The sequence below is a fragment of the Podarcis erhardii genome, assembly GCF_964252035.2.
Source record: "Podarcis erhardii genome assembly, chromosome: 11".
Classification (NCBI taxonomy): domain Eukaryota; kingdom Metazoa; phylum Chordata; class Lepidosauria; order Squamata; family Lacertidae; genus Podarcis; species Podarcis erhardii.
In genome coordinates this window covers 44,822,592-44,846,524 of record NC_138501.1, presented here as the reverse complement: position 1 = coordinate 44,846,524, position 23,933 = coordinate 44,822,592, and the positions used below count along the sequence as shown (strand labels likewise).

The 23,933-nt window shown below is 42.5% G+C and overlaps 1 protein-coding gene across 19 annotated transcripts in view; it reads right to left on the bottom strand.

Moving 5' to 3' along the window:
- Positions 1-23,933, bottom strand: part of TCF4 (transcription factor 4) — a 343,442-nt gene that overhangs the window by 13,206 nt on the left and 306,303 nt on the right. For all 19 annotated transcript variants that reach the window (XR_014161417.1, XM_081881482.1, XM_081881470.1 and 16 more), the window contains one exon: positions 2,307-2,442. Coding sequence is in view for 18 of the 19 variants with exons in the window: in XM_081881482.1 (XP_081737608.1) it covers positions 2,307-2,442 (136 nt within the window). In the remaining variant the exon portion in view is untranslated. The remainder of the gene's footprint in view (positions 1-2,306; positions 2,443-23,933) is intronic.

Below are 23,933 nucleotides of genomic sequence, written 5' to 3'. Positions count from 1 at the left end.
AATGCCCCCCCATGTTCTGATTTTTCTCCTTAGTCTTCCAAATTCAGTTCCCCATTCATGTTCCCATCCTGTTTTCTTTAATGTGTGTATTCAGATATACTAGAATATTTTTTTGCAATCCCCACTGGGATAATTTTCCAGTCCCCCGGTTGATGATCTGGCTTCCCCTTTCTAATTTAAAGAGGTACATTCAACAATGAGCAATGCTTGTACCCCTGAGTATCCGCATTGTGAAATTATTTTATACCAGTGGCTATGAATAATGCTCAGTTTAAACTTATAAGATAGCGGAGCCTGATGTTCAAGTGGTTTCAATCAATAATTTGCGGGGGGGGGTGGGGTGGGGGACCTTAGGGTCTCACATTTCCTTGAAAAAAAAAACACACCCTAGGTTTGCCTCTGTAAATAAAGTTTCTCTTTCTCCATCTTCTCCCCTGCCCAAGCGTATGGTGTGGTAGAATGAGGCCTTGTGGTTAGCTGTGGGGTGATGCAACTCTCCATGGCAGTCCCCACCACTGGGTGAATTAGCTCAGCAAAAGGGATAACAAGAGTGGACCAGAAAGGAGACTGTTTCTATTTGGCCTGCTTCGGCTGAATAGGAGCCCAAACATGGGACGTAATCACTTTCAGTTTACCAGCAATGAAGCTGAGCACGACATAAGGGCTTTGCCTGCCCACCAATCACTGACCCTTACGTCTGCTACAAACCTATACTGAGCTCACTAAGGTCTCATCCAAATACAACATCTGATGATTCCGAGGATAAACATATGCTGTTATAATGTTCAGGTATAATGGATTCTCCTTAAAACATTATATAAATTTATATGGTTTTCTGACCCCTGGGCTTCAAATCAGTTATATGAACATTTGCTGTTTTGCATAAACAGGAAGGAGGAGGCTCCACTGGAGACTGGATACATATTACAGTCCACCCACCCCCGAGACATGACAGTATTATGGAAACATTGTTACTCATGATGTATACACTCATTTTTATTTTATTAATCCTAAATTCATTGCAGGCTTGCGCTTCAGAAACATGCAAAGCCAACCAAACTGAGGCGGAAGAAATCTATGTGTACATAACGAGCAGTAATGGTTCATTGTGTTCCCTCTAATAATTGTTGTTGTTGGCAGATGTCTGTCTCAAGAGACAATGGAGTGTGCCCCTGGGGGTGAAGTCAACCTGCTGTGTTAGCAGCACCGAAGTGACATCTTGGGGAGCAAGCCTGGGCAGTGTGTATGGAAGTTCTTGGTTGCCCAGAGGACAAGACCCTGCTCTTGGCCTTGCTGATGTGGTCAGAAGGAAAGCAGAGCAGCATTTAGTAGGAATCTGCCTTATACCAAGGTCCTTCTAGCTCACTCTGTCTGCTACAGCTCTCTAGAGTTTCAGACAAAGGCCTTTTCCAGCCCTATCCAGAGATGGACCTGGTACTTTTCTCATGCAAAGCTATGTGCTCAACAACAGAGCTACAATTTTTCTCGTTGATTGTCTGGATATAGCCTTGGCTCCAGTCAACTTCCATAATGCTGCTGCATAGGTATTTATCAATGTCACAGGATCCCACCCCCCACTCCCAAAGCACAGTAAGCACCTGGACCATGAAGGCAATTTATCTGAAAGCTTGCAGATGTGGTAATACTTTAGGGTTCTCTGCATCACAGAACTACCAATTCTCTCCAGTAAACAGGCCTCCTCATTAGAGTGTTCCTGTAACTACATATCCTGTCTGCAAACGAAATCAAACTGTTTGTTTATTATATTTGCCTCATGCAGAAGCCCCTAGGCCAGGGATAGCCAACGTGGTGTTGCCTGCCAGATGTTGTGGAATACAATTCCCATGATGCAGGGAATTCTCGTCCATAGTATTTGAAGGCTAGCACACTGCCTACCTTTATTCTACGCAAAGCACAGAAAACCAGATTTTAAAATTTGACAGCCAAATACAACTATTAATAGAAAAGAAAAGTAAAGCAACTTCAGCCCTGGTACAATTACACTGAAACAAATGAACAAGCATCTCCTATCCATGCAATAATCTAGTTAGCTGTTGTATCTAGCGAGTATTATGTTGCTATCGTTGGACTTGTATGTTTGAACTAATGACGAAGTCCAACAAATTGTTGCATCAACTTTAAAGGACATTATTCGTCCAGTGGCAATGACAGTGCAACATTAAGGTCTACAGATACTGTGGAAAACCACACTGCAGGACTGCACACAGGTCTGCTAACACAACGGCGCAGGATTCAGTTATGGGACAAAAATGCATCACTCACGAGTCCGGCGCTCCCTTACTCACCTCTGTATGGATCTTGAGGCTGGTTTAAGTCGGGAGATGTAGCAGACTGTACTGGCAGCTGTGGGACTGGGACCTGATTTGGCACGAGTGGATGGCTGCCGCGGAGGCCAACACCATCCTCACGATGAGCCCCGACCTGTAACAGAAGAGCGGCAGGGAGGCTTTAATAGGAACCTGTTTGGGTGAAAAGAAGCAGCAACTCCTAGAGACTGTACGGGGAGAGGCTGGAAAGAGATGTGGGCATTTAAGAATAATGCCAAGGTTCCCCATAGCGTTTCACTAGAGGGCGCCTGGGTACTGCTATAGGTACATACTCTGTATGTATATGCAAAAACACTTAACGCTCAGTAAGATGCTGTGCAGCACATTTAGTGACAAATACGGCAGAGGAGCTCAGGCAGGTAAAACGTCAAATTGCCTCTCCCAGGGTGCTGCAGCGGAGAGCACTGATTCGTACCCATCTGTCTTCTATCATGTCCGCCAACAGATCTGACAATTATCTTAATGCCCATATGCTTAATTGTGGGCTTCTCAATTCCCTCATTGCTATCAGAAATCCTGCAGGAATTTCAATTTGGCATCAGACTTTCGTTTTAGGGGGATAAGATTCTTGGGCCTGCCATTCCCCCCTCCCTTTCCTCCCCCCTCCCCACTTTCGTAATGCCAGCTAAGCCTCTGACAGTGGGAGCCACTGAAGTTATCTGACATTTCCCCCCACCCCCACCAGTTTGGAGCAAACACATATATCTATCTATGTATGCATAAAACACCTGGCTTTCCAAAAACCAGAAGCCCAGGCCCCACTCTAAATTAATCTTCACTGTTATGTCATTAACCACAGAATTTCAGCTCCAAAAGGGGCAGTTTTCTTTGCCAACACAATGACTCTGGATAATATATCAATAAAGGTTTTATTAACCACACCAGTAATGCCATCATTGTAGGCATAATGGTGTCAGCATAATGGCACTATTGGCATTAATGGATGGAGCCAGAATAAGAGAGACAAAATTTCCGCACGCCACACTGTTGTTCAGTGCACCTGTGGGTTAAATCTGCTTTGAGTTTAAGTAAAGAAAAAGATACACATGAACACAACACAGCCTTGCTACTCTAAGTGTGCAAGGAAACATATGAAATGGTTGCCTAATCAGATTGACTAGAAGTCTTATTTGTGTACCACGTCTGCTGCTGCTCTTACTGTCTACAGCAATGTACCTGAAATTATTAAGGTCCTGTACAAATATAAGAGAACAAGACAAGGATCTCCCTAATGGACCTATTAGGGAGGAAAGGGAATGAAGGGAAAAGAGAAAAGCTAGGGTGAAGAGACGCCTGCTAAGGAGTTGCTTAATGTCAGATGTCAGGTGGAGGGACATTCCGGGGGGAAGAGGGAGCAAGGGGAAAGGAACATAGGTGGAAATAACAGAAGAGCCTGCTGGATCAGGCCAATTGCCCATTAGTCACCCTGTGGCCGACCACTCACATGCAAAGCCCGCAAGTAGGACCTAAGCCAGGCTTCCTCAAACTTGGCCCTCCAGATGTTTTGAGACTACAATTCCCATCATCCCTGACCACTGGTCCTGCTAGCTAGGGATCATGGGAGTTGGAGCCAAAAACATCTGGAGTGCCGAGTTTGAGGAAGCCTGACCTAAGCACAAGAGCGCTCTTCTCCCCTCCAGCAACTAGTATTCAGAAAGCATTACTGCCTCTGACTGTGGAGGCAGAGCAGAGAAAGCAAAACCGGTAACCTTAAGTATATCTAAGGGATTGGGGGAATAGTCCGGGTGTAGCACGTAGAGAAAGAAGACAAAAGTTTTTTTAAAAAAAATTCCTCCGAGGGTAGCAGGAATGCAACTGCTGCTTGTCCACCTGATACATTTGAAATCTGCAGTTCCTGGGGACATGGTGGCCACTGGATGCACCATTGTGGGAGGGCCGTGGGCCAGAGGAACAGGGCCACGGAATCCTTTGAAGGAATGCCCATAGCACCATGAAGATGAGATAATGAAGATTACATATTCCCGTGAAGCTGTTCTTCCTCCATGCAATTACCATTGTGAGACAGGGAGAGCAGGGGTGAGTCCACTGTCCCCTCCCCTTCCATACACCCCCACTCCGGCAGCCCCCCTCCATGTGTTTGGGGCTCCACATCTGCAATGGGGAAACTTTTCTACATGAGTAGGCTCCTGGCCTGATGAGGGTACTAAACCAAGTGAGGTTAATCTCTGTTGCAGATGTCCAGCCCCCAACATGTGGGGCACCGCAGAGATGGCGAAAGGGACATGAGGGAGTGGGTAAGGTCATATGGCTCACCCCTCAAGTGATGATAAGCGTGTGACGCTGGAGAATGACTGAACAGATCACCTTGCAAGATCAGGAATCTCAAAAGGTGGTAACAGCAGACAAAGAAGCTATGAAATGTTGAAATTAAGTGAGGAGGAGATAGTCTTAAATTTATTATGATACTTAGAATGGTTTACACCTTGAAATGCAATTGCTTTTATTCCAGACATTCCTTTTCAGTCAGGAATGGTTTCATCTTACTGTATCGGAACCCTGTGGGTCCACACAATATGGCATTTTGAGTCTCTAATGGTATCATTCACTGTTCAGAATTTGCAGAGATTAAGAACAAGGAATGTTTCTAATCAGGCCTACGAGACAATATAGCCTAATTGTTACCAGGAAGACTGAAAGACAGATTAAAAAGATTTCTGCCAAAGCCAAGAAGAAGAAAAAGAAAAAGCATGGTATACTAGGCATAACTTTGCTAATTTACAATGACTATAAATGACAATTCTCCATTGATTGCATTTTAAAATTATTAATTTCAAGGTAATGGCCCTCTTATCTGGAGGACTTCCACAAACAGGAGTTATATGCAATAATCCCCAACTGGGGAGCAAGAAGGCACTGTAGAGCCTAGAATGGAGTCCAAAGTTGAGATTCTACACTTGTTACAAGATGGCAATGAAGAAGCAGAAGCTGCTGGGCCAAATCCTGCCCTTAGAGAGTGTTGCCTGGCCCCTTAGTTGCCAACCTAGAGGAAATGTCTCTGACACAACAGAACTTGCTTGCACACCTCTTTAGGGAATGGGGGCTGAAGGAATAACAACTCTCTTAATTCCTTAGACTGGCCCTTCAGAAATATTGATTGCTGACTAGGGTTTTAAAGAGGCTTTGCAATAAACGGCAAAGTGAAGGATTTTTAACAAATCTCAAAGATTTAACCGAGTACTATTGCCTTGGGATTGTATGAGAAATAACAACTGTAGCCAACTACTGTTTTTTCCGTGGACAAATGCAGTTCAGGCACTGAAGGCAATAATCTGTTTTCATTCTTGGGTGGAGTTAATGTAAGAGTTATAATGATTTCATCTGGGTCTATCATGTAATGAGAGAGAGGGAGAGGGGGAGAGGGAGAGGGGGAGAGGGAGAGGGAGAGGGAGAAAGAGAGAGAGAGAGAGAGAGAGAGAGAGAGAGAGAGAGAGAGAGAGAAGGCACACATATTACCATGACAATGGAGCAGATCTTTCCTGGCCACTGTAAAGAGATTAATATATTTTGAAAGATCTCCACCAAATTAAAAAATCCCTGCTAACCCATGTCCAAAATTTCGGAATAAACAACTGAGAATGTCAGTTCTGGACATTGTAGAACTCTACAGTTCTATGATGCTATGATTTCTAGCTGTCATATGCAAGAACAATTTACACTGGATTTCCACCAAAGAGAAGTTCAGGGTTTTTTCCATATATATTTTTAAAAGACACAGACAAATGGACTGTAGCTTCTGAGTAAATGTGAAAGGGAGACCTCTTGCACTTTAAGAGCTACCAAATTGATTGTGGCAAGAAGCAGCATGGAGAACTGGCAAGTTTGTATGAAGAAACAGCTGTATAACATTAGGCTAAAATGAATAAGCACATTTTAAGAGATGAAGTATTGGGACAAATCCATGCTCCACTGATGTCCAAGACCATGGATGAATACTGAGCACAGGTAAGCATTTGCTCTGGCCAGAATTTGGTATGTCTGACTTCTACTGAATCCTAAGACTATAGAACCCTTAGCCAAATAATGTTCAAAAGGAGAAATGTGTGTGTGTGTGTGTGTGTGTGAGAGAGAGAGAGAGAGAGAGAGAGAGCGAGCGCGCACACAGGGGCAGTGGCTTCTGAATATTTGGATTGTGCAAGCTGTCTGTTGATTACTGTCTATTGCAGCTGGAATGCAGTGCCACCCCAAACAATGCTTTGAACAGGAGCAAAAAATCAAATTTCTCTGTGTGGCACAGGATAGAAAAGAGAGACTGAAAAGCTAATTTTTTAAAAAATCAAACATTCCTCATCCTCAGCATATATACACACACACGCAACCTCAATCATTTGTCCTGTACTTATTATGAACAAATGAGGTAGAAAGGGGAAAGTATTATTTAGTACAAAAGTGGAGAAAGATAGAAGACTCACTGAGACATTTTCAAGTGGCATTTCCCTCCCCTGAATCACGTGGTGAGAATATGTAGCCAAGAAGCCACAGAATGAGAGAGGAAGACCTTATTCAGCTACTGGTTCAAAGCACAAATGTGAAGCACTGATTGCTCCGTTTCTATGCAATTTGAGTGCGGTCCAGAAGGTCGGCCTGGGCATTGTCAAGCTGCTTGTAGCAGACCTTGAGGGCTTCCAGACGTTAAGAGCCCAATTTATTCCTGGTGAAATTCCAGTGATGGCAACAGAATTATGGCAAGGCCAGCTGGTGTAAAAGGATTCATTCAATCCCACTCTGGTTTCGTAACCCTTCTTCGTCTATGTGCAAATATAGCAAGCTGCTTTATGCAACATCAGACCAGTGGTCCATCCAGACTAGAATTAGCTACTCAGACTGGCAGCAGCTTTCCAGTCCTTCCTACCCAATAACATTTTGCTGATGATGATGCAGGGACTTCCTGCGTGTCAAGTGTCTGCTCTATGAATGAGCACTTCTTTGATTATTATTCTATGGTTCTTCCTCTTTCTTCTACTTCATTCTCAGGTAAACATGTCCTTGCAGGGACCAGGAGTATCCTAAGTCATCCTTCTGACTTATTTACAATGTCCAAGCTAGAACCAAAACTATGGAATCAGTTCCCTTCTGAATTAATGCAAGGGTCAACAGTAATGTTGTTCAAGTGCTTGCTAAAAACGTCACTGATTTTCTCGACAGTACCAGTTGGCTGTGTTTCTTAATTTTAAGTGCACATTCATAGGATGACACTGAAGTCTTCCCAGTAAGGTTCATAGAACCACTGTTTTGTATATTGTGTTCGCTGGCCTGATCTTTGGAGCAAAACCCTGCATTATAAATAGGTTCAGTTTCAGTAACCTACCAATGAACCAAAGGAGCCATTCTGTTCTTGTTGTTTTCTCATTTTCAGCTTTTTAATGACATTGTACACATATGGAGAGTTCTAGTGATGAAGGAGCAGCACACTTTGATGCTCTCTAATAGTTCCTTATTTCTGGCCTCCATCTAGGCTGCCATGCCCTCAACAGGAAACAATGCCTCTCCCTTTAAACAAGGAATGGGGAACCTGTTGACCTCCAGATGTTGCTGGCCTACAACTCACATAATCATCCCTGACCATTGGATTGGCCATTCTGACGGAGGCTGATGGGAGCTGGAGCACAGCAACATCTGGAGAACCACTGACTCCCCATCCCTGAAAGCTCTGGGTGTGAGGCAGCAGCCACTGTGCTTCCTACCCAGATTCTCCACCAGTTCTATTGCCTAGCCTGCAACTGCTATCTATGGACAGCGGGCTAGAGCAGTGTTTCCCAACCTTGAGCCTCCAGCTATTTTGGACTACAACTCCCATCATCCCTAGCTAGCAAGACCAGTGGTCAGGGATGATGGGAATTGTAGTTCAAAAACAGCTGGAGGCCCAAGGTTGGGAAACACTGGGCTAGAGGACGAGGCGATGAGTGAAAGGGCAGGTGCAGGATTGGAGTGCGAGGTAAAACAACTGGAGCTTTGCCCAGAGGCTTGGTATATTTAATGGAACTACCCCAGGCAAGAATCTCAACCTCAACCTGCCCTCTTTTCTTCCACGATCTCCAAAACATTTCCTTGTTTTATGGTAACCTGAATGCTAGATCCAGAGCAAAATAAACTAAAATTGACAAGGTGTGCATAATTTAATCTGACGGCAGAATTGCTGTGGAATCAAGAGAAACATATGCACGCTTAACTTCTATTGCCATCATTGGGATCTGAGCAGCAAGATTTCAATTTGGGCAGGAAAACTTTCTCTAGATTGTGGTTTCTTGGCACACCCACTGGCTACCTCCCTGAATGTGGATTTTCTACTTGCCTAGAGTATACATGGCTCTGTACACGGCTACATCTGTACAAGCAGGCACAAAAACCTCATTCACATTAAACTGTTAAGTATACATATTTGATAGATGAGATCATCCCCTCCCACCCCCCACCCAGTAAACACGGAAAGAAAAGTTGATGTATTCTCACTGTAATCAGACACCCATCGACACAGAAAACTGTTTTGGTGTCTTTGAATCGTAATCTCCCCGTGAAATATCAATTATACCTGACAGGCTCAGAGTGTTAAATTCCAGTTTCAATTACCCTGCCAGTATCTGTCATATCAAAGGAAGGCAAAATGTATTTGCTCTAACGTGGAAAAAAACACACCATTTAGCCCTAAAAGCGCATCTTTAAAAGTGGTAAGAAACACTCATCCAAATGTTAACTTTTATTGCACACAGATGGGCACTCTGAAGTTTGTGAATTGTGGGCAGCAGATAAAAGCTGCAAAAAATTAAAACAATGGAGGAAGGTTTCTTATGAAGTTATGAGAAGTATACCCTGCTGCTGCTTACATTTAACTCTTTTCATACTGAGGGGCAGAACTTCAAAAGTTTTCTTACTTTTGAGGTATAATTACTTTAAAGAAAATTGAAACCAGTTCTCAAAAGAAAGCAAATGGGAGAAATTGGTGTATCTTCACAGCTTTGGAATTCTCAACGACAAACATGAGGCAAAAAAAAAAAAGGGGGGGTGCACATTGCACCTTTGTTTTTGTTTTTATAAAACTGTCTTAACACTGCAATCCTAACCAGAAGCAAGTGCTATTGAGCTGAATGGGGTTTACTCCCAGGTAAGGATGAGCACATCTGTAAATTTCAGTTTCTCTCAATGGCTCATATATTTACCAATTTTAATTCAGTCCTCCACATTTCCACATCAGTTTGTGGCTGTTGTTTTCAACAACTACAATGTCCTCATGAAAATTCATGAATTTCTCCTAATACACACGTTTTCGCAAAGCAATTTCCCCTAAAACAGTGGTATTTTGTATGTTATTTTCACTAGCATGTATATTTCATCTGCCACTGTCCTAGCTTATGCATTTCTGTACACGTTACTTGGCTGGAGAATTTCACTGCAAAATTCGGAGAACTGCGAATTTTGAAAGATTGGTGTGTTTTGGTTCTTGTACTGTTTCAGGAAGTGAGAATTAAGTAGGATTGCCTATAAAATCCGAACTGAAATGAATTTCTCCCACATCCCTACCCCCAGGTAAATTGCAGCCTAAATCTCATCGGATTAACGGATAACCAAATCTCCCACGACTGAATGCCACACAACACCTTGACCCGAATCAAAATTCTGTTACACTTTTTAGTAATCTACAATTCAGAGTGGGTCTCGTACATTCATCATCATGTGAACAGATTGCCAATATTGTTTTGATGTATAGCATAGCCTTGGTGTGTTCAAGGTGGGCATCATAATTATATATGAAATAAAGGGCTGTCAGCGGCCACTAGCTATGATGGCTATGTTCTACCTCCACTGTCAGAGGCAGTGCGCCTCTGAATGACATTTGCTAGGAATCACAAGTGAACTGAGTGCAGTTTGGCTCCCTATAGGGATATGAATGGCTACTGTGAGAACAGGATGCTAAACTAGATGGGCAACTGGGCTGATCTAGTCCCCTCTCCCCACCCAAGCAGCTTGCTTAAAAATTGAAAAACTGCACCACTAGTTGGTCCTCAGAAAATGCATTACTTCACTAAGTTTTTAAATATGTTTCGGTCTAGGTTAATAGTGAAAATGTGTGAAACCGTTAAAGATTGATTGTCGCAGGACTGGAAAAGATTTTTTGCCTGAACTATTGGGCAGCCACTACCAATCAGGGGACGCATTACTGAGCCAGATAGATCAGTGGTCTGATAGTATAAAGGAGCGTCCTCTATATTGTATGCTATAACTGAATTGAGACACTTTGGAAAACTAGTCCTGGTCAGCCTCCTTTTCGTAAGAAAAATTGGGCACCTGCAATCAATGAAGATAGAGCTTGTCAAGCAAACAAAGCTGTGTTGCCAAAGCCGTTACTGACTAATGCACGTTTGGAAGAATACAGCCAACCAAATAAAATAATGGCAGGTCCTTATGCACACCCTATTTAATACGTTTTAAATGATGACCATTTAAAAAAAGAATCCAATTAGAAGTGTTAACGAAAAAGGCAAGGAAAGCTGATGGCAAGCAATCCACAAGGTGATGTGTGTTAACATGAGCCCAACACTGTCAAAATGCATAAGCTGGATGGAAAGCAGGTTTGTGCACAGCTCTTATAAACTTCCATGGCTAAGGAAAAAGGGAATGGCGAGGGACACTTCCAACAGAATCGGGTTCTCACACTGTGTGTGCATGTTATTGGTCCGAATTATTCACTCTTATTTAACTGTGCTCAAAGTCTTTCATCTCCATGCTATACAATAATAGTTTCCATATGACTGGTGGCTTAGCTATAAATAAGATCAAAAGCAAAAGAAAGGATTTCATAGTAACCCCCCCGGGGGGGGGGAGGGAGAGAATCAGTATGAGCAGCATTAAATCAAGAAAAAATAGCAAAGTTTAACAGTTTTCTTTTTAATACAGAAAAGTACCACAGAGTAATAAGCAGCTTTCCAAACAGCTTATGAAAAAGGCATTCTGCAAGTGGTCGTCATATGCAAAATCCATTTAAACGTAACCAAAAGTGGCAAAGCAGAAGTTTGGCTTTCAAGAGAGAGAGCGCGAAAGAGAGAGAGGTACAGTGCCACGTCTTAAGTAGAGGGAGCAACCAGCTATAAACAAGGGGAGGGGGAGTTATTTTCATGTTTCTGCATACTGTAAGAGAAGACAATATGGCAGCACTCCACACATTTTTCTATGCTCTTCCTGTTCTGTTCTTTTTTAAAAAACGGGGGTGGCGGGGTTGGATAATCTAGTATTATTATCATTATTATTGAAAGAATTGCGACATTGCTCAACTCGGGCCCATGAGCTCCGCACAAAAGGAAGTTTTATTTGGCTTCACATGTCCACTCAATGGGAAGAGCCAACTTCTCAAACTAATTTTCTTCTAGAGATGCAAAAACAACAATGCTAAGCTCCATCCCCTACTGGACAAACAGATGTTAATAATCCATGGGAGGGGATGCAGTTCCTTTGTGCCTATAGACGGCTAACACATGCACTTTTGCAGCGTTTTAATACATCTGAGGACATTTCTTGCCCTTTGGGACGCCATCTTATGGGAACTGCTGCCTCTTTCTCCCGCAGCAGTCACATACTTACTCCTCTCCCTAAGCACCTAAATTGGCTGATTTGGCATTCTTTGTTTAACCCACAAGGTGGAAAGGAGACCGCGGTGCTTTAAAATGTGAATCGAGCAACGCATGGGGAGCAGCGATCACCACTGCCAATGAAATAAAGTCAGCAATGATTTCCTTCCTACGGAGATGATTATTCATTTTACATACTGGCTGAATTTGGAGACGCTCAAGATCCAAAAGCTACGGGATTAGGAATATTAGCGTTTAGCTGTACGTAATGGCCCTGCCAGCGCAACCCACAGAGTCAAAATAAACAGTGAAATGGGGTAGGCTGGATGCCTTGTTCTTAAGGAGGAGAAGAATATCTTTCAAGAGACACATGCAGCTAGCCCACTCTCTCCCTCTTTCTTCCCCACTTGCTTCTAAGCACCTGTTGAATGGTGACCTCAACTCCACACCTCAAGATTCAGACGTTTTACAAAACAGCTTTTTAAACAAAAGACAGCTGTTTCTCATCTACGCTACAGGGGAAATAGAAATCAGGGCAGCGCTGGAGAAATGTTACCCAGAGACTTCCTATTCTCCAATAACTTTCACACACCCAGCTGCACAATGGAGCCATCCATGTGTGGAAAAGCAGGGAACACAGGCTAATGCTAAATTAAAACGTGGAAACCAAATACTACTGTTTTAACAATACACCTAATTAGTTAGTTTCAAATGAATGAAGCCATTGTATTAGGTTTTTGGTTTTTTAAGTGTCATTTTATATAATGTCTGGATCCCCTGCTATCACCGTTATACTAAACATCAACACGACAGTTCAAAAATGATTTTAAGTGTGTGATATAATTATACAGAATTTGTAATGCTCACAAAATTAGATAGGCCTCAAACGTTATATAAAATGATTGGCTGCAGCCCCTTTGATTCAACAAGATGTTTTATTGTTTGTGAAAGTAAACCTTTTTTTCAATTAAAAAAAAAAGCAATGTCACAATACCTTTTTGCATTATTGTGATAATGCTAAATGTGACAAGAGTTAAGCAATGTATTCCTTTTACTTAGTAAACAAGGCACAGCCTTTAAGATGATTTTAAGTTGTTCCCCTCTTTTGATACAAATGCCATAAAACAACTGCTACTTTATTTCCTAAGGGCGGAAAATTCCATGAGTTAATCTAATTTGGATGTTTAAAAACACACGGACAAGCATGTGGTCTTCCTGTGTGCGATCATGTGAAGCAAACAGGCAAATTGACAGCAGTATCCCCCAAACATAGCAGGCTGGATCCAAACGTGCCTTTTCATGAATGAAATGCACTCTTTTGTTTGTGGAAGGGGCTTGAATGCAGTGGAATGGAAAGTTAGGGGTAAGGGATTTTTTGTTGTTGTTGCTGCTGGTTTTCCCTTCTCCCTTGCAGCGCCTCCTGTGATGTTTATGAAAGTTCCACAACCCACCAGCACAGATTTTTAAGGATGCAGGGATAAGATGCAAGAGCAATCTTGGAACTCCACTCACAGAATTTTCAATCGACATAATAAGCTGTTTTGCACATAAAACTACGGCTTACTGCAAATGTACAGGTTCCTCCTCTGGTCCTGCTGCTCTTGCTGCGCTGCCATCAGGAAAGCCATGGTTTGGCTTAGTGTGTTGTCTGAACCTGGTCTTGTGGTTTGTCATTCTCCAAGCCATCAGTAGTTGCCAGGACTTGTTCTAGGACTTACAGCTTGTGGTTTGTCCAGAGGAGGCCAACAAAGAATCTAGTTTGGACAACATGCTAAGCCAAACCATGGAAGGATCAGGCTCACAGGAGAAACAAAGCAGCTGCAATCCATTTGTGCTAATCCAGAGACTCGTTTAGTGTTATGTGACTTAGTTCACAGCAGGAGGACTGGGGAAGGAGAGTGGTGGCTGCAATCTCATCCCTGGGAAGCCCTCAGATTTGTGTGTTATAGCATGAAGCCATGGTTTGGCTCAGTGTTATGTGCAAACCAGCTCTCTGCTTCTGCAACTCAACATTTGTTGCACGGGGATGAGAAACATATACCTCACAATTCCACTGCTACTGTTATCATACAAATGCCACTTTGCCAAACTCTCTTTAACCATCTCTAAACAAAATCGTCCAATATTCGTACAGCGGCAGGAGCTGTCCGAAATCAGAACAATGGCTGCCGATCATGTCAAAAAAGGCGTTATCAGTTTGCTAACTACAATATTCTCTTTCTTTAGTGCATTTCCCCCCAACATATGGTGTATTTTTCTGGGCCAGCCAATTTTATATTTGGGTGTATTTGAAGCCCTATTTTCACAGCGTATCCTGTGCAATCACAAACATCCATGTTGCAGGCAGATCAGTTTTTATGTTACAGAGACTACAAAGCAAAGGCCTGGACAACTTGGGTGCACCTAAATTATTTCAATGACTGAAGCCTCTCAGAACACCTTATCTCAATTCCTGTGATAGTCTCTTTCAAAAGTCCTCACCTCTTGTATCTGATGACAGGGAACTGTTCTGATTCCCACTGGAGAGAGAACTTGACCAGCAGAGGGCAAGATAGCATTTTAAGAATCTTGACATATACGGTTCAAATCATTTATCTAGTCCAGTACTGTCTACTGTAGTTGGCAGTGGTCTCCAGACATATACGGTTCAAATCATTTGTTTATCTAGTCCAGTACTGTCTATGGTGGTTGGCAGTGGTCTCCAGGGTCATAGGCAGAGGGTTTTCATATTGGCCTCGTTTGCACAACACAGTAAGCCCTAGTTAATGGTTCACTGCATACACACTGATCTCGTGAGCTATGATCCTCTCTGCTTGCACCCTGGAGAAACAGAGCATCATCTCTGGCTTTGCATTACGACCAAAGAGCACCATGGCTAGAAGTGGTGGTTTGGAGTGGGGGAAAACCACAATGCCCAGTTCAGACATAATCTGAGCCAGGGATGATGGGTTTGTTGCTGCTGCACAGAAGTGGAGATGAGAAAATCTGGCTATCCCATTTTATGTTGCGCAGTGGAGGAGACAGAATCCTGCCCTGGAAGGCCAGCTGCTATAGGCCAGAATTAAGAAGCTAAAAGAGTCGTGCTTTGGGGGACTAGTGGGCTGCTTTCTTTCAGGGGGGGAAACAGACCAACTTACATGAATGAGTCTTTGGCCTGTAACTCCTGCAGTCTTTCTGAATGGGCTTAAGTTAGTTAAAGTTTGTTGAAACAGTAAAAATCCACCATCTAATGATCTCTTTGGAATCCCATGCCTGACTCCACTACCAAGGTTAAAGGGATATCTATACATGTCTAGCTGATGACTGTAGTACAAGCTATCATTTATTCTGATGAATGGAAGTTTTCACTTGAGATTTTTACATAGATGGTTGGCTATCTGCCAGGTGTTCTTTACCTATGGTTCCTGCATTGCTGGGCCCTGCACCAGATGACCTTTCGTGGTCCTCCACAATTCTATGAATGCACTGCCATCAATGTACATAGGACTGCTTTTAGAAATTCATAAACAGAAAAGGAGGAAGGCAGGTCTCTAATCCAGAGAGCTCAGAAATCTAAATTTGGACTGTGGGAGCGACAACACAGGCGAGAGAGAAATGGAAGAGCAAGGGACGAATGTAAGGAAATGCAAAAATTGCAAATGGTAGCCTTGATTACTATGGCCAAAGGGGAGGATTTAAGAGGCTAAGGCAAAAGCTTCGTGGAAAAGGTGAGTTCCAAAGATGAATCAGCAGCGGCAGGAGAGAAACAGCACTGCACACATGCCCTCCGTTTTATTAATATTATAAGCTGTTGTGGTTTTTCTTCCCATGAGCAGTAGAATTCATATAGGAGTGTGTGCTGGTTATTTGATAAGAAAAGACTTCTGGAAACTAACTTGCGTTCTGGACCACGTCTCAGATAACTTTAAATGTACCCCCTTCTCCATATCACCCACCCCCCCAAAAGGTACAAAGCTGACAAAGGAAGGTGTACAGTGGGCAGAGCAGCTCCCAGCAGCACATTCTGAACAAGTTTCCGGTCCATACCTCCCACTGCTACTTTATTTACTGCAGCTGGCCAAAGTTTTATAGCCTGTTTCATGTATTAAAATTCAAATGTGGAAAACATTACCAGTGTCCTCCTTGATTTTTTTTTTTTTTATTTCTCTCCCCCCCCCCTTTCAACTTCCTTTTCAGTGTGGAATGTATCAAATGGTCAAAGGCTAACTTAAGACTGACTCTACTCAAAAACTATTTCCTTTGTTCTTGGTGTTTTTACTTCAAAATTTAGACCAGTTTTCCAGAAAGAAAATAGCAGCCCCGATGCTTTCTCACAAGCAACAGTTTCAGACAGTGAATAATGCTGTCTACAAACTACCAGAAACTGGGGTTCTCTGCCCCCTCCTGCAAGAGGAAACAAAGAGTGGCATTTGCAAAGCCTTCACTGGCTTGTCTTTGGCGGAGGTTTTTCTGTTTTTTGGTCATGTTTCCAAAAGAAATTGCCTGCCCGTCACTGGTGTTACTGTGTTAACTGTACTTTGTGCCTGAGGTTCATTTATTATTTTATAAATTTCACATAAGCAAACAGGAACTTGAGATCAGCGGCAAAATCAACACACGAGTTTCATACTTTACATGCTGCATAATCACCATTTGATAAAGAAAGCAAACAAACCAGAGGACAAATACCTGCTCTTTCATTGCAGGAAGCCAAATTCAAGGGTCAGATATTTCCATCAAGAACTATATATGCCGAGCTGACATTTCTGGCCGCCCTCCCCCCGCTCCCAAGTCTTTCCTTAGCTACATCTGGCATATAAGAGAGAAGTACATATTTATGGAACAACTCTCTCTGAAGTGATGCCCTGGGTGCATGTTGCATCAGTTTAACATATGCAAAGCAAAAAAGGAGAGAGAGAAAGAAAAGCTACCCAAGAAGTGGGGGGGGGGGGGAGAGAGAGAGAGAGAGAGAGATGGAACCTCTCCTCTCTCTCTTGATTGAGAGCAGATATACAGGAATAGTTGCAAGTCACAGATCTGGCTTTTAATAGAGCCAGATTTCTTCATTAAAAGCAGTATTGTTTAAACACGTTGCGGTATGTGTTTGTGCATGGAATCACTTCGTACAAACCCAAATCTTAAGATCCTATGTATCCCAGGGGAACCTAATACATCACCAGAGGGCAATCTAAATTACAAACCAGAATTTCCTTTTTTGTGAATTCTCAGCAACTACGATACAGAAACAAAATCGTGCCTGGTTCATGATATTTTTTATTGGGGAAAGTCAGGAATGAGGATGCTGAAAAAGCATCTTTCCAGCTTCCTGGTCTAGTGGGTAGACTATTTCAAGCAAGCATTTATGTAGTTATCTATAAATTCCTATGGTCTACTTCTAGCCTTTAATAATACAGTGCTCAAAACACCATTGCTTTTAACTTTACTTTTAAGAGGCAATGTCTGCAGAGTTCCTTTGTTCAAATGGTCCTTCTCTCCGCATTTTTAATGACAAACAAAACTCAGTGGTAATAACTGCCATAAATCCACTGCCTTTCATCTTGATTTGAATGAGGAGGCTGGCTACATACAGCAACACTGATTTGTAAGCATTAAACCTGGGCAAAGAGTAAGAATTTAGCCAAGAGCAGCTGGTCCAAATCACATGTTTTTAAAGGGAGAACTGGAATAATGAGTTCTGAATGTAGCCCATTGCTGTTCTGTTAATACACTATAATTCCTTGCAGAGAGTTAGTCCCGACATTTTTCAGTGCTGTCCCTAAACTGCTAAGATGCTACTTCACAACCCAATACATGCTTCCCCTGCCTTTCTTTTTGGTGTATAATCTGGACATGGACTTCTGGCCAGAGTGATAGATCAAACTGGTCCCTACTGTAGGATCTTCTGGGCTGGATTCCCATTTTGGCAACACTCATTTAGAACTCTCAGCAGACAGGTCAAGAGAAATACATGCAAATTCTCTGGGACTGAGTACAGGAGTAAGTGCACAAGAGATTGCAAACCATTCCATTGGACACTTTATGTTAGTTATTTCAGAGCTGTAGAGTTTTACAATGATGTTTGCATGTGTCTTATTATTCATCATAGAGGAACAGAAATTTAACCATGGCAAGATAACCATAGTCTTCAGAGCTTACTGAATCAGATGCTCCTTGTCTGGAAAATATCAGCAGTGCAGTTTCTACCATGAAAGCCAGATTAAAATAAATTGTTTAAAGAAAATTGACACATTTGGATCCAAAACACGAAGCTTGGATAGCTATGATGGAAGAATGGAATCATAGATTTTTCTGGCTCCTATTAGATATGGCCTCAGGTAGAACTCAGGTCACAATTCATAAATACATAATATTGAAGTAGTTTGCCTAATGGACCTAATTAACTGATGTTTTTGTTTTCTATCAAATTAAGTCTCCCCTCAATGGGAATGAACTGTGAGCAGTACATTTTTCAGGGGTGAGTACCTAGTTTCTGCAATGAAAAAGCAGGTGTGCTTTCTTAAGACATTTGATTGCTTTTATTGTCAAATGGTGATTAAGCAGCACATTAATAATGAATCATTGTGTTGATTTTGCCATGGATCTCAAGTTCCTCTTTGCCTATATGAAATTCATAAAACAACATGTATTTATGGGATGAACCACAGTAGACTCTACCGCAGTATTTGCTTTCTTGTACATCTTTCAACCAGACCCAAAAACCTCACAGGATGTTCCTTGGGTTTCGACATGGGGAACTCTATCAACTACCTTTCAGCTTTTCGTATATGTGCTGCCAAAGCGAGCACAACTACCTTTCGGCTTTTGTACTAAAAGGCAGATTTCCGGCTGTAACTAAATTTTCCACAACATTCTCAGCAGCAGCTACTTGCAACAAATCTATCTTATTCAGTGTAAAAAGTGACCATTCAGTCATTTGGATGGTTTTGACAGATGTGAGATTGCTGGTTAGTTCATGTCAGTAACTGTAGTGCAATTTTGTACCTGATTTTAATTATACTTGGTTTTATTCCAGTTATGCTGGAGATTGTTTGACTGTCTCTGACAGTCTGCAAACTCTTTACTGTGCATTGTAATGGTCAATTGGATGAACAATAAACCAGAACTTGACTTGACAAACACCAAAATGAATGGAATTCAACATTGTGGTCCTCCGAATGCTTCATCAGCAAAAGCATTTCATCTTGCCAGACAGAACGACCCCTCCTCTCCTGTTCCCATGATGTTCTAGGGTTTCTCCTGACCCCTCCTCAATATTTCAGGGAGCATGGGGTGGGGGAGTCCCACTGAAGAAGCTGAAGTTCCTGCATGGGTTTCTGCTGATGGGATTCATTAATTGAATACCGCTCAATGGTATTTATGAAAGTTGGCACAACCAGTTTAGTCTCATCTTATAAAATGGTTTTATATTTGCTGACTGTCAACATCAAAGTAGTAATTATGATTGCCTGAGCTGAGCTTCTATACATTCAACCACTGATTAGCTTGAATAATAGAATACAAAGATAACACAGAAAATAGTAACTTTAAAAATTATTCACAATGAAAGTCAATGCAGACATGGGAATCTGTAAAAGGAGATTTCTGAACGGAAGGGAGTGGAGGAACCAGATTTAGACAGTACTCCTATCTAAATATTCCAGATTTAGACAGTACTCACCTGGGAGTAAGCCCCATTGAATTCAAACTACTCTTCAAGTGTGCAAAAGAGGGCAACCAAAATGATAAAGGGGCTCAAGCACTTCCTTATGTGGAAAGGTTACAACATTTGGGTTTTTTAGTTTGGGGTGGGCAAGACCAGTAAGGGAAAGCACGACCGATGTAAAATTTAAGCATGATATGAAAAAATTAGCTAGGGAAGAGGTTTTCTACCTCACTCATAACTATAACTGGGGTAACACAATGAAGATGAAGATCAGGACAGACGGTGCATATTGGCTGTAAACTTTAAAAGGGGATTGGAAAATTTCATGGAGGATAAGGCAGTATGCCTCTGGATGCCAGTTGCTGAGAAATACAAGTGTGATGAGTACTGTTGTGCTCAGGTCTTCCCCCTGAGTGCCACTCTAGAAAGAGAATGCTGGACTAGACAAGCTTTGGTCTGACAAGAGCAGAGTTCTTATCAGAATTGATGGACTAAGGAACTTTCCTTACCTTAAAAGAGTACTTCTCCTCACTACTTGAACAGGGTTGATGGATAAGGAACTGGTAGAAAGTTTTGTGCCCTAGCAGAAGCTGACACAGAAGCTAAACCTGAAGCAGCTTCATATCATGCTTTAACATTAGCTGAAGGACTGCTTGTTACAGAAGAAGTGGTCTTGGAGACTGATCACTGTTCTACCAACCTCAGTATTATCTACACCAATAGCCTTCAACCTTTTCAGATCTGGGCTCTACATACATACATACATAGCGACCAACTTCATAATTTTAGCATATATTTGTATGGTGGCAGTACTGCTGTTGCTCTACACCTTAGGCTAGGCTGCAACCTAATAACAGGCCATAATGTGACAGCTGTAGATGAATGGTATCCTCACTGCCCATCAGCAGCTCCCCAGGGAATCTTTCCCAATTTAACCTGGAAATGCCAAAGAATTGAACCTGGGACCTTTTGCATGTAAATCACGTGCTCTACTATTGAGCTATGACTTTTCCCCACTGTAAGAAGCCATTAAGAGAGAGGGACAAATAGTTTCACCGTCACCACTCCCTGCTTCTGCCTGAAAAGCAGAGTGACAGCTATTCCACTATCTATTCTGTTCTGAGATGCAATTAACATGTAGGATATTTGCAGCAAAGTGTGTAGTTAAGTACAAACAAGATTCAGCACTTCGATGTAAAAAATACTGTATGAAAAGATTAAGTACACCAACTAACAATAAATGTCCTGTCCTCCAATTCAAATTCAGTACTGAAGCATATGCCTAACGTAGGTTTGGTCTGAAATCACATCTCTTAATTGCCTTCAATATGTTGGCTTTGATGGCACATGGGGGAAAAAGTCTATTACATCAAACTACAGAAAGAGAGAAAATACACAGCAATATGGCAATAATTCCTTGATTTCTATGCAGACTGATGTGAACATGAGGAAACTCCAAAAACTGCAGTTGTGCAATAACTTTACGAGAACTACACAAAATAAGACAGAAAAATGTGGGATGCTTTCAAGTTCTTCAAAACTCTTTACTAGGAAAGATGTTCTAAAGAGAGAGGTGTGAGGTGGGTGAGGAAAACCAAAAATGAAGAAATGTACAAAAAATACGCTGCTGTAGTTGCCAGGAGGTCAGCTTGTAGACTCCATTCAAAGATAGGAGGCTGCAGGCTGAACAAGAACCCCTGACCCTGACTGTGTGTGTAACAACTTGTCTAATTCAGAATTCTGGAGAAAATGAAAGCTCACTATGAATTTCTGACACTTTGGTTGGCTCCCATAGCGGGTAACCTGTGGGTTTTGGAGTCTTTTCTTAAGAACCAACATGGCTCCCTTTACTTTTTATATGAAACTGGCGCTTTTTATAAAGGCGTGGTGCAGGAAATATGTGCATAAATCTGTAATTAGCTAGAAATTTAGATTTCCTTCCCTCCCTCTTTTTAAATTTCCCTTTTCTCCTCTGTTGAGAGCCAGTGTGGTGTAGTGGTTAAGAGCGGTAGTCTCGTAATCTGGGGAACCGGGTTCGATTCCCCGCTCCTCCACATGCAGCTGCTGGGTGACCTTGGGCCAGTCACACTTCTTTGAAGTCTCTCAGCCCCACTCACCTCACAGAGTGTTTGTTGTGGGGGAGGAAGGGAAAGGAGAATGTTAGCCGCTTTGAGATTCCTGAAGGGGAGTGAAAGGCGGGATATCAAATCCAAACTCCTCTTCTTCTTCTTCTTCTTCTTCTTCTTCTTCTTCTTCTTCTTCTTCTTCTTCTTTCAATATGTGTGTTGAGCCGCCCTGAAACCTCCGGGTATAGGGAGGTATATATCAATCAGAAATGGGATATCTATCTTATCTATCTTGGTGTATGGTAGTTGGGTATTGTTTGTGTAAATTAAATAAAACAATGGTTAAGAATAATGAAAAAAGAGTGGAAATGCCCCCTCTCCAAATTATTTCAAATCCAAGAAAATTATTTCTCACCCAGGGGCTGGGTGAATTGTGGGTGGGGTGAGGAGAGAGAATTTGGGATTCTTGCACATAGGAAATGCACATTCTGCTCTCTACAGATTGCATGGGGCCCTTTAAAAGTTGCTGCAGCCCCTGGACGTTGTTTTTCTGTGAGCAGTTCCTGTGTGGCTGAGGATAACATGAAGGAAGAGGCTGTTGACCATGCAATCAGTCCCTTGGTGGATTTAAGTACACTTATCCCAGGCATGCAGGACCAGCTCACAGAAAATAGATTGTCTTATGTTTCAGGTGCAAAGGACTCCAAGTATTAAACCCACTGACTAGAGATGTAGATGCGCAGCTGAGATATTCCCCCACTCAAAGGTGAAGTCAAAAGGAGACAGTTGCTCCAAAAAATAGGGAACAATGTGATTGTTTTTAAAGCAAAGCACAATGGCATTGGCTGCACTGGAATCTGAATAGCGCATGCCTGCTTATAGCACATGCAGATTCAACTTTCACTAGCCTCTCAGTAACCAGCACAAGCATGGACTGTAGGCATGGGTACCTTGAGAGGGTAGAAAATCCCATCAGCTACCCATGAATGTCTGCTGGCTTCTGCTTGTGTAACATCAACTTTGCATCCAATGAGGTGAACTGCAGCCCACGAAAACATATGCCACGATGAATGTTTGAGATGCCAAAAGATGCTTTCTTGGTTGTGCTTCCGCAGACTATGTGCAAGCGTTAGTCCATCTAGCTCAGTACTATTTACACTCACTGAAAGTGGATCTCCAGAGTTTACAGGCCTCCCCCCCCCCCCCAATCTGGAGATGTTGCTGTTGGGAGATTTATCCTGGGACCTTCTGCAGGCAAAGCAGGCGCTCTGCCACTGAGCTACACCCCGTTCGCTAACTAGCTAACATAGTTAACCAACAGGGCTACCCCTATGGGAAGTACAGGGTTATAAGCAGTGGTAGGATAGACACAGTGAAATTAATAGACCTTATGAACATAGGTCCATTAATTTCAGTAGGTCAACTTTGAGAAGAACTTAGATACCACCCACTGTGCTTTTCCTTTGTACTTTCCCCCTGAATCTTGCATTCACGCCGTCCAAAGAATAGAGTCAAATGTTTTGGCCAAAGGTATCCTTGAGATAGATAGCTAGCTAGCTAGCTAGCGATAGATGATAGATAGATAGATAGATGATAGATATAATTAGGACTGAAGCAACAGGATGGCTTCCAACCAGATTTTAAAAGCATGAACAATGGTAATGGACTGGGTGAGAGCCAGTAAACTGAAGCTCAATCCACATAAGTGAGGCACTGTTAGTGGGTGGTCCCTTAGACCTGATGAATGGTAGGGCAACTGCTCTCAATTGGGTTACACTCCATTCAACCTGGGGATACTGCTGGATCCATCCCTTTCACCTGAGACTCAAGTGGCCTTGGTGGAGCAAAGTGCCCTCTGTCAGCTTCAGCTGGTGGCCCAGCTACCATCCCTATGTTGACAGGGATAGCCTAACATCTGGTGCCAACGCTTTGATAACTGTTAGGGTTAGATTACGTACTACAATGTTTTATACATGGAGCTGCCTTTGAAGACAGTTCGGAAACTGCAACTGGTGCAGAATTCAACAGCCAGGCTCCTCACTGGGGCAAAAGTGCTGGTTTTGCCCCAGAAAAATCCAAAGTGCTGGTTTTGTGTTATCTGGCTCAGGACCCCAATACTTCAAGGACCCTCCCCATACAAACCAACCTGAACTCTACAATCATTATCTGAGGCCTTTTTCATGTGACCTCTCCACATGAGGTCTGGAGGGCGGCAACATGAGAACAGGCTTTTTCAGTGGTGGTTCTCCACTTGTGGAATGCTCTCCCCAGGGAGATTCACCTAGTGCCATTGTTACATAAC